This window comes from Etheostoma cragini, chromosome 14, assembly GCF_013103735.1.
Source record: "Etheostoma cragini isolate CJK2018 chromosome 14, CSU_Ecrag_1.0, whole genome shotgun sequence".
In the NCBI taxonomy this organism is placed as follows: Eukaryota; Metazoa; Chordata; class Actinopteri; order Perciformes; family Percidae; genus Etheostoma; species Etheostoma cragini.
The window spans coordinates 9273120-9284455 of record NC_048420.1 but is presented as its reverse complement, the minus strand read 5'-3'; the positions used below and the strand labels follow the sequence as shown (position 1 = coordinate 9284455).

Sequence of the window (11336 nt, the reverse complement as noted above, 5' to 3'; positions counted from 1 at the left end):
TACCGCGAGAAACACTAGAAACAAAATAAAAGTAGGCCTAAACATTCAGATTTTTGCGCTAATTTTAGTCTTAATAGGTATACATAGGACTATAACTTTAGTAATTTATACATTTTATTGCTATTAGTATTTCTACTATTAGGTTCTCTACTGTTGTTCCACAGACAAAAGCAGTCTAATGAGATGCAAAACACAATCAAATGTGAAAAATGTAAAAGTTGACCATGATCTGATTCTTAATGTGGTGGCATTGGAATCATCAAGATGTGTACTTATGATTAAATGAGTATTTCTTCTATCATTTATGCTATTGTTTTGAATATTACAATTTAAAATGTAAAATATGTTTCTTTCTAATATCTTATCACATCCACATCATATTTCGGAACTGTGTGATTTATTCTGACATTATTTTGCCTTCACACTCTTAAGCCTGTGATAACAAGTGTGAGATGAACATTACACAGCCGTCTAATGAAGACTACTGGGGGTGCCCATAAAACACCTTCACGTGTCAGAGCTCCATTTAGCTTGTTTTTCTACGTAGTTGCCAGGTGCTTCCAACCCTCCATGGAGGAGGAGGAGGGGTGGGGTTGCTGTTGGTGATGATGGTGGAAGTTCCCCAGGGCAGCACCCAGATTACTAAACCACAACAGGCAGAGGAGCATGCTGAGCCCCCAATGACAGCATGATCCTATAACTGGCTTATGCAACTGATTAGCGCCTGCTTCAGCATTATATAACAGCATTTGGTCTCACAGCTGGGCCGGGGACTACCACTGTCACTGTCACCCATAACAATGTGGGTCAAATCCATTTAGGCATGCATCGACTCTTTATAGACGGTCTGCGTGCGTGGAGAAAGTGCCAAGGTGTAGCAGGGGTGTCCCTGCTGCTAATGTCATTCACCACTCAAATGTTAGATGCAACATGCAAAAGCAGGCTGAGATATCCGGAGACAAATTGGACCAAGACATTCCTGACAACGTGTCCTCAATAAGCTTACAGGGAACACAAGCTCCGATTGGTTCTTAATGTCACTATTTTGGTTAATCTCTCTGAACATGAGAATTTCTGATATTTTTTTCCCAAATGCATTTTTTCCTCCTGTTAATAATAAAAGTGTGAACAATACATTCGTACACGTTTCCAACTAATGCTCATTATGGCCGGATGTGTCCAAGAATGTCCAGGCGTTTTTTGGGCACAAGGTGCACTGCCGTTGTCCCAGGCCATCCAGGGACGTGGTCGTGACAGAGGGTCTTCTCTGGCCCGTTGTCCAGGAAAACTCCTAGGAGCTGTGCTCCAACTCCTCCTGGAAGAGCTAGCATATCTTGGGCCTCTGATGCTTGCTGGCACATGATTCGTTATAAATTATTAAGCTGTTGGTCACAGAAATGTCCAGAAAATGTTAAAAAACAGTGATTTACCACTTTCTTGCCTTGTGGTGGACTGAGTTGTTACCCAGCATTTGGTGTGAAGTGTCCACTCCTCCCATGTATTTGTTGTACACAAATAATAATAATTATAATTCAAAAAATCTTTGCTTTTTTAACTCAAATATTAGGTATAATTCTATATAAATGAAGGTTATTGACCATGAATTCAGAAAAGTAGTGTAAAACAATAGTAAGGTGGTGTTAGTGAAAACTAAAAAAAGTCAGAAGAAAGGACCAAAATGTCAAATCTTTGTCCGTTTTTGACCCGGGAGGACAACACAAGGGTTAACTCAACTATCTATAAACTCCAAAACAATTTGCTTTCTGTCCCTTTACCTTCTAGTGTTTGCTTCTATCTCAAAACATGCGCTCTTCTCAGTAAACGGTGACCTCTGTGGACTGTGATATTGATTCTACCGTAATGAGAGAATGTCTACGTGGAGAACTTCCACTCTCAGGAAACTTCCCTCCTCTGATCTGGTTGCCGTTCCACTCTGGTTCCATATGAGGGCGCTCACTGACAAGTGTAGAATGAATCGAGGTCTATGGAGCTATACCACGCAAAATCCACTTTTCTCAGGATACAATTTCTTGTCTAGTAATTTGAATGTTGCATTTGAAAGGGGAGGCAAAGAAAATACGCTCTGCTGGGTGTTAGATTGTTTAAAGTTGCTTTTTTCTTCTAAAAAAATCTTTACAAGTACACATCGTACGGCCGGAGATGCTGCTTTACAGTGAGCTCTGAGTCACTTCCTTTGTTTTGTCGAGGCATCGACAACACAGCTGACAGGTTAGGCTCACCCTGTCAATACATGTGGTAGAAAGAGGTTTGTTAATGTTTTAAAGACCACGCCGAAATACACACACATACACACACACTTCTGATGCCATCAAGCGGGATCTTTGGTTAGCATTCGTTAACAGAATGCCAGCATGTCATGGGCAACAACTCAACCTGAAAGAAATCGAAAGGACATAAGTACTGCCCGTAAACAGTTAATAAATATACAGTCTATGGTACTGCTACGTGCCAGATGTAATTATTCTACTCATTTGTTGCAATGCAATTACTCGATTCAGCCACCAATGTTTTCTTTAGGATTTTTAGCAGTGGGGGCGGGTCTGTCCGAACAACAGCGTATATATTATATTACACTGACTCACTTACCGTTTCAGTGTTTCCAGATGTTTGATATCAGGACGATGAGCTGCCAGAACTGACAAGTTGAACGTTGTCCAATCAGAACGGACCCACCGCGGTGATGTTTTTGGTGGAGCTGTTGGTTTAATAGTCAACTTGGAAGAAAGTGAACGTTTTGACAATAATCAACACAACAGTATGTAGAGTGAAACTGCACGGGCCTAATAACCTCTGGGTAGTTCCACTTGCTGTTAAGTAGCACTGTGAACGGACGCCAACGGGGGGTGCATTATGGCGGCAGGATCATTTATAATACATTGTGCGTCGGCCCTATTTCTGATACCGTGGCGGCAGAAATTTTGCAACAGCGGGCCACCCATACAACATCGACAGAGGAGAGCTATGTGTTTTGACACATTGTGCTAAAGGCAAAATGTGTAAGGAATTGTGCTTGAACAACACTTAGTTGGCTGCGCTTTTTTGAAATCTTTTGAAGTAAGCGGAAGTTACAAACTGGACATGTAGAACTTGAAAGAGTTTTGCATGTATCAGGCAGTGAGGAAACAATGAAAATATACTGTTGGTTGCATTATGGGAAGTGTAGTGTCCAGTGATTTTGGAGCGTGAACTATACCAAGGACTGAAAATAAAGATATTTCAGTCTCTGTCGCTTTGATTTTTTGAATTCATTTAAAAAAAATCAGACCCTAACTTGAATAACAGCAAAACCTATGTGCTGCTGTCAATTTATCTATGCTTGTGAAAGGACTATATCTGGTTGTACTCTAATGGCTGACAGGCACATAAACTGGGTTTATTTGTAATATGGAAGGCACCAATAAGCAGGGGAAGTTAAATAGAGTGTCCCATGTACGACTGTGTGTGCAGACATTTTCACAGTAATGTTGCAAGTATTAAATCTACAATTTGTTACCAGACGTGGGTGTGTGTGTGTGTGTGTGTGTGTGTGTGTGTGCGTGTGTGTGTGTGTGTGTTGGGAATCCCCCATCGAAGGAGCACAATAAATCACATTTTAGCAGAATCATGTGATTAATGGAGGGAGGGCAATCAAGCATTAGGAAGTCCCTGCTGCAGACTTGATGACAGTGTATGTGCCGTTTCTGAAGAGAACATGTGACAACTCACACAGCAGAATGTACAAAAAGATTATCAAAAAGACTAAGAAATCTTTCACACATCTAAATAGATTCTGCAAAATGAAATATATCCTACATAGAAGGTCTGACGGACAACAACCCCATCTACAGGACAGAAATGTTGCCTACACGCTGATGAAAGAGTGTGAACTTTATTGATTATAATGAAAAGTGAACATACAACATATTGAGGAAGCAACTTCATGCCACAGACTAAAGATATCAAAAATTGCCCTTTTGAATAGCTTTTGTGTAAAATATAATAAAAGGCACTTTAAAAATGGGCATTAGAGCAAATGCATAATAAATCTAATTTGGAAATCCTCTTTCCATGAAATCCAACTGATTTAAAAGAAATCAGAATGATACAAAACGAACAAAGCCAAAACATTTGCTCTTAATAGGAATATTTGTGACAGTAAAGAAAAATATACCAAACGATATATAACCTGAGGTTTAACTGGAATGTGTCATTAAAGCTCATCTCAAACAATATAGTGTTCCTGCAAAACTGGGTTAAAAAACAAAACAACATAATGGCGTCCAGTGAAAAACAAAGCATTTTACTATTTCATTCTCCAATTTAAATGTGGAATTGCAAGAAAATTAAAGAAACAATCAATATAAAGCTAGCTTTCTTTAAGGTGCAAATAGCAACCGGCTAAAAGCCGCATGGACAGACTTCCCTGGGTTTTAGCTGAAGTCTCTGTTGGAGAGCACGACCGGGGCCACCAGGGTCCACAGGTAGATGGCCAGGCCAAACCAGCTGGAGATGATCTTCACCCACACGGCCGGCATGGTGCTCTTCATGGTCTGGTAGTCAGTGTCGGGCCTGACGAGTCCAGAACAACAAAGAAAGAAGTCAGTTGCATCAAATCAGCCTGTCTAAAGTAGGGCTGTCAGAAGTGGCCAACAATAATGTTCAAATCTTCCTTCTAAAACAACAACACATAGGGTTTGGATATTTTATATTGGCTTACCATGCACCTGCATCCTCTCTAAATTAAAAAGAATGGGGTGTCTACATTGCTTCCGTGTTTTCACGTTTTTATTTTTTTTATAGCTGTGTAGGTAACCTCAGACATCTTACCTGGTCATGTTGGTATCTTTGCTCTTTTACATGTTTGCTGATTCTCTCTAACAGTACAGTGTATAAATGATTCCCTCTTATTTGGTGTTTATTTATTTCAAAAAATATATATACAGTACATACACATGTAGTTCCAGCTGTAAACGCTGTCATTTAGCAAATCCATTTTTTTTTTTTAAAAGATCTACACACATTGCAAAATAAAGTAATTAAAAAAAGATGCTACATTAAACATCATAGATCGACTGGCTGGCCTCAACCAGACAAGGAGCTCAACGTTTAGGTTTTTTTCTCCAATTTACACACACACACACACACACACACACACACACACACACACACACACACACACACACACACACACACACACACACACACACACACACACACACACACACACACACACACACACACACACACACACACACACACACACACACACACACACACACACACACACACACACACACACCTAGTCTAACGGGGTATACTTACATGTACCAGTTGGTGAGTGTCATCATGATGTAGAGGGAGGCCAGTAAGAGGCTGAAGTGGAAGAAGGAGTAGTTGTAAGTGACTGCCTCCTCTTCGTTGTCCACGGCCCGCCGGACTCCGTCCTCCACTGTGGTGGAACTGTAGTCGGTCAAAGCTTGGTTGTCCTCGGTCCGCATCAGCTTGTTCACCTGGGTGTTGGTGGACGAGCGGATACTGCGGCAGGCAAGAGCATAACATGGGATTGTTGATATACAGAGACAGGAAGGCCAAGGAGATAACAAGTATATAGTCTGTGTAAGGGAAAATGATATGCACCATGAAAAGGTATGTTTAAAGGCTGAAGGCCAGCCTAAATGTAATGCTCTCTTTTTTTCAGCTAAGGGGGCCTTATCCTAAAAAACATGGAAGACTCCTGGTTTGAAGACATGCAAGACCTTCCTCCGCAGCGCTGTGGAAGAAGTATACGCGCAGATTGTTGTCGTTCTTATTCTGCATGCTTATACTGTAGTTGTATACTGTACTGTTTTTTTGATACTAAATGTTCAGATCTACTCATGGACTTTGTTTTTGCTGGAGGAGATTTGGTTGATAATAAAACAAAACAAAAAACATTTAATTTCTCTCTAGGGCGTGCTACGCTATCAGCTAGGTGAGCCTTTTTAAAGTGTGTTACAAAGTGACGCAGGTGAATCACAGAAGTAAATGCTGGACTCCACTAGAGCTGTTTGGAGCAGTTTGTGAACAGAGTTTTCTGTTGGAAAGGGTAAGTCCCTTTGAGGGGGACTTTGGCCTTTTTCACTTTGTAAACCTATTACATGGACAAAAAAGATATATAACACAATAAAAGAAAAGGGGAAAAGCCAACAAGCATAATATGAACACTTTAGTAGTGTTCGTGTGTTGTATGTTTAATGCTTGATAGCCTGTGGTGTCATGGTCGCGTTTTAAGGTTTTAGAGAAGCCAACGACAAATTTCCACCAAGTCTAATTTGATAAATCAACACCAGAGTACTTCCTTGTTTTATCAATAAAGCGGTTGGTGAGTTGAGGCAGCTGTGCTGTGTGTGTGTGTGTGTGTGTGTGTGTGTGTGTGTGTGTGTGTGTGTGTGTGTGTGTTTTACCCATCAGCGACGGTCATCCCTGCAAACCCCAAAGTACTACCCTTCGATTACCAGGAGCCCCAGAAAATGTTCACAGAACTTAATTTAGACCCTGATCCCTGTGGTCGAAACATAATGACTTCCTCAAAAGGTTCCTAATCCCTGGGGACAATCCTGCGGTCAAAGAGCAGCTTTATATTATCCTAGTAGACGTTGCAAAAGATGATGTGGATATTTATCAAATTTAAACTATTTCCAAATAGACTTTTCTTTTCAACCATCCTCCATAACTGCCCTGACAAAAGCAGTATGCTAAACTAAACTCCCATCTCCTCTGGAGGAAATGGGCGGTTCCTGCCAGCGGGAAAAGGATCCAACGTGCAGTCAGCGCTGTACGTAGAACTTAAAAGTGTTTTGAGGTATGTCTTCTTGTAAAAGTGAATCATGACATGAAACCTAAAAAATACCAGCAGTTACGGTAAAATACCTGGCGTAAAGAGTACAGAAGAGGAAAATGATCAATCCCACGATGCTCTGTGCGTCCCACCACTGGACACTGCCCGGGGTTTGGGTCGGAGCCGGTCCTGGTGCTGGAGTGGCCGTAACGGTCTGGACCAAACTCAACAGACTGGGGTTACACTGCCGGTCTGAGGACGGAAACACACACAACAACGTCAAATATGACAACTAGTAGTTATTACAGCTTACAGGGGCATGTTTACCTTTCCTTTATACTCCTTCCCAAAGTCAATTATCCTGTTTTTTTATTTTTTATTTTATTTCCCCTTTGTTCTTGCAGGCAAGTCAGAAATTTACAACGCCGGCCTGACATGTGTCAAGACTAATTAAAGGAAGGGAAGGTGGGCTAGGAGATAAAGTGGATTAGTCAAACATACAGTTTTGAAAATATAAAATCTGATTTAAAATACAACACAGACAGCAGCCAACACGTAGAAGCACATAGGGACACAGGGAGGGCTGGCTTCTAAAGTACTGAGAAAATGCTATTCAATACCCAAGGAGTAAATGTCATCAGTGCCAGTGAGCCAATAAAAATGCAGCATGCTTCTAGCGAGACCCAACAATAGGCTCGTTTGAGATGAACTGCACCTCGATTGTAACGTGGCCGAGAGCAGGAAGCAGCAGACGGGAGCGGGGACAAAAATCCGCTCTCACGTCGGACAGTTTCCAGCCGATACCAGCAGTCTTTAGGCTGAACAGGAAGTCAGCCTGAAGAAACACTGTGGTCCGAGTGTTATCAGACACACAGTTGTTTTGATTATGACAGAGTAGCTCTCAAAATGCTATACATGCGATCTGTTGCTGATTTTAATTAACAGACTGTGTATGATCCGTAGTCTGGACAGATTTAGTCTCTCTGACTTCTAAACGTAACAATCAGCCACACAACATTTGGTTTGTACAGAATAAGCTTTTAAATCAATACAAAAAGCAATTCAAAAACATTATAAAAGTTTATATAAAACATCATCATGTTGAGTCGATTCTGAACCACTCAGCTGTTAATCAGCTGAGAGGCCGGCATTTGCCAGCATGCTCAGCATTATTGTAGTTGTGTTTTAAGTGACTTAGGTCACTAAGTACTTTAAACATGTTAATATATTGATAAATTTAAATAATTTTCAATTAAAAAAAAAACTCTAAAAGAGCCTTTCTCTGATGTCATTTTTCAGTTTTTCAAGAATCGGTTTAGACATCAAAATCGTTTTAAAAGTACCGGTTTGACATCGGTATTGTAAAAATCCAACCGATATCCAACCCTCACGATGTTTGTAATTGGCTGTCGAACTTTAGACGTCTTAGAGACAGCAGGAAGAACTACGTTACACAGAGACAGAATAAATACATAAAAAGGTTTTGAGCGTGTGTAATGTTGTAACTTCTTTTTGTTTTATAAAATTGGTATTGTAAAAAAGTAATGTTTTGGAAACCGGTATCAAAGTCACGGTGTTAGTATCGGTATTGGAACTATTTGAACTATACCCAGTCCTAGACACGGGTGACTAAGAAAGGAAGGGTGTTTAGCTGGGAAATTATTATACCGCATATGTAGCTTAACAAGGAAGAGATGGCGGGTCAAGTTGTGTGACTCACTGGGGTTGTTAGTCATGGCTGACCAGGTCACATACATGGTGTAGCAGGAGATGAAGGAGGCCTGCAGCAGGCCGGAGGTGGGCTGGGCCTCCTGTGGAGACACGGCAGAGGATGAGTCCCAAAATTAATCAATGTGCCAGTAAAACAAACTCTCTTCAATGCTCAGTCAAACTCTTACAAAACAAAATATTGATAAGCTATTTGCTGGACCTGTGATTTGGTTTGTGTGTGGTTATTTCTTGTTTGTGGTTTTTGGTTTGTCTGTCCAGATATTTTGTTCGTGTTTGTGTCTAAAAGAGTTCAAGCCGACCGAATTAACATGGACACTGATGAATGCCAATTGAATTTCTATTATCGATGAAAAATGAAAATGAAGAGGATGTAGAACTAGAGAAGTTCTCAACTTCTCTCTACTTCTTGGAACCTGAACAATTTTACTTTAGATGCTCATTTGTCGCTGAGGATCTTGTTGGTTTTCTTTTTCATTGCCTGTAAGTTTTACTTTGCATTTTTTTCAACACAGTCAAAACACTGACTAAATAAATAAAATAAAAAGGTTTAGAGACAACAAAAGGTCACAGCTGGGACAAAATGCTAATTCCATATTAGCTAGTCTTCTGCATTGTGCATCAAATAGCAGTTATACTCATTTCTTGCAAATATACATAGACATGGATAGGGTTCGGGTACAACATGGAAACATTTAGCAGCTCCGGTCCATAAATGGATATGTACTATCTTAAACATCGGTCTTCTATTACCTGAACTTTGGGCAGAATGGCTACGATGGACACGATGAAGCAGAAGATCAAGTTGAGGCTGATGAAGACCTTGTGCTCGGTGCAGTCGTCAGGTTGGATGTAAAACACGTAGAAAAGCACGACAGCAGAGAAAGCCAAGGCGTAGAAGAACAAGGTGAATGACAGCAGAGCTGGGAAGAAAACAAGAGCAAAGGGTACCGCCATTAGAAAATCTCCAGGGGGGGGGGAATCTGCTTCTGACTCAGTGTATTTTATGCAGTATGATTGATTGAATTTTGTCAACTCATCACTACCAGACTTCCACTAATTTCATGCAATAAATAGTACAATTTATTTAATTCTGGTTTTAGGGATTATATTTTCCAATGGTTAACCGTTGGACAATATAACCTTCTTGTGTTATTTAAATAAAACTTGGCAGACAAATTACTTAAAAGTGAACGCATTGATTCCAAATAAACATGTATTGCCCTGAAAACACATTGGCCAAACGCTAAATGTTAAACTTCCACTGCGAGGGTTATTTCTGTGAGTTTAGTAGTAGCCATCTCAGAGCTGTTTCTGGTCTTTAAAAAGGTCTCTCTGTGGGGATCCTTTCCATAATGCAGTCAGATATATAGAATAACAATTTGAGCCGGTCAGTGACAACAGCAAGTACTTTTAGTAAAGGAAATTAACAATAACCATTTCCCCTGCAGGATTACATTGAAGCCTGGTTCGCGGCTGATGGTCACAGCGTTCTCACTCAATACTGGACCAATTTCAAAGAAACTTGTTCCCATCAGTCACTCTCACAAAAACATAGGAAAACTGGGTCCAGGGAAAAAAAACTGAAGTAACCCTTTTAAAAGGTTTCTTGGGATAAATAGGAGGGTGTGTTGCCCTTTACCTGCAAACCAGCACTTGGAATTTCCCTCTTCTGCCTTCAGCAGCCAAGACTGGTTCCAGGAATGGGCAAAGTCCACCAGCAGGATCAGCTGGGTGATGATGAAGAAGAAGGAGCCCACCATGCCAAAGTAATACCACACTGATACCAGACAGAAAGGGGTACAGAACATTTGTTTAGAAAGTTATCAGGCTGTGCAAAGGCAGAGGCAGGCATGTACTTGTTATATGAAGTGATGGACATCAGAATTGACAATTTTATAAAAGCGTTTCAATACTCTATACAGCAAACATGTTTGGGAGAACTATATATTAGACTCAAACGGCTGCAGCATTGCACTGAAACTGAATTGCATCTTATTTGTCTGAAGGTGTGTGTGCTGTGGGAGAGTTCAGATAAAAAAACAAACATGGCAATAAAGAAACTGCAACATCTAATAAAACTGCAATAATAGGTCTGGGCTTCATACCTGTATTGAAGGTGCCGTCTGGAATGAAGAACGCCCCCACCGCTATGCCAACCAGCAGCAGGAACTTGAAGAACCAGAAACTGAGAAGGAAGAAAGAGTTATTCTAAGTACGTGAACAACAAGTATGTTTTTATTCTCGGTTTCGGTACAGTCTTAGGGGTGCAGTTCCCATGTTTGACCGCCAGAGTGCAGCATGACTTCATCATACGGGACTGTGGTACTGAGGCAGCAGTGTACAGTACAAACCCATTTTGGATGGCGGCTCGGGGGTCCTTGCTGTTGCGCACTCGGATCATGATGATGGAGAAGAGGAAGAAGAAGCAGGCCATGGCGAAGCACATGCGATACACTGACTTGTAGCCGACAATGATATCACAGTTCACCTTGTTTTCTAGACCAGGTATGGATGTCCCACCGAGACAGAAACCTGGAATCTGAAAGTGTGAAGCACACAAAGCAAATGATGGGTTGGAATAAACTGAGTAAATTGAAATGATTTTTGAAGTTGGATGTTCTTTACAAAAACATTTAAAATAAAAAACACATAATCCAAGCAGTCTGTTCAGCTGCTCTACAGTATCACTGTTGCTGGGGTAGGTGCTACAGAACACTGTTCACCAAGACAAACAAACAAACAAACAAACAAACAAACAAACAAACACACACACACACACACACACACA

The 11336-nt window shown here is 40.8% G+C and overlaps 1 protein-coding gene across 1 annotated transcript in view; it reads right to left on the bottom strand.

Moving 5' to 3' along the window:
• Positions 1-3869: 3869 nt before the first annotated feature.
• LOC117956239 (serine incorporator 2-like) overlaps positions 3870-11336 on the bottom strand; it is an 11656-nt gene continuing 4189 nt past the window's right edge. Inside the window, exons 3-10 of the mRNA XM_034891207.1 lie at positions 10900-11087; positions 10654-10733; positions 10188-10325; positions 9299-9468; positions 8538-8628; positions 6910-7069; positions 5323-5535; positions 3870-4569 (exon numbers count right to left, since the gene is read on the bottom strand). Of these exons, the coding sequence (XP_034747098.1) occupies positions 4431-4569; positions 5323-5535; positions 6910-7069; positions 8538-8628; positions 9299-9468; positions 10188-10325; positions 10654-10733; positions 10900-11087 (1179 nt within the window). The 3' untranslated portion in view covers positions 3870-4430. The remainder of the gene's footprint in view (positions 4570-5322; positions 5536-6909; positions 7070-8537; positions 8629-9298; positions 9469-10187; positions 10326-10653; positions 10734-10899; positions 11088-11336) is intronic.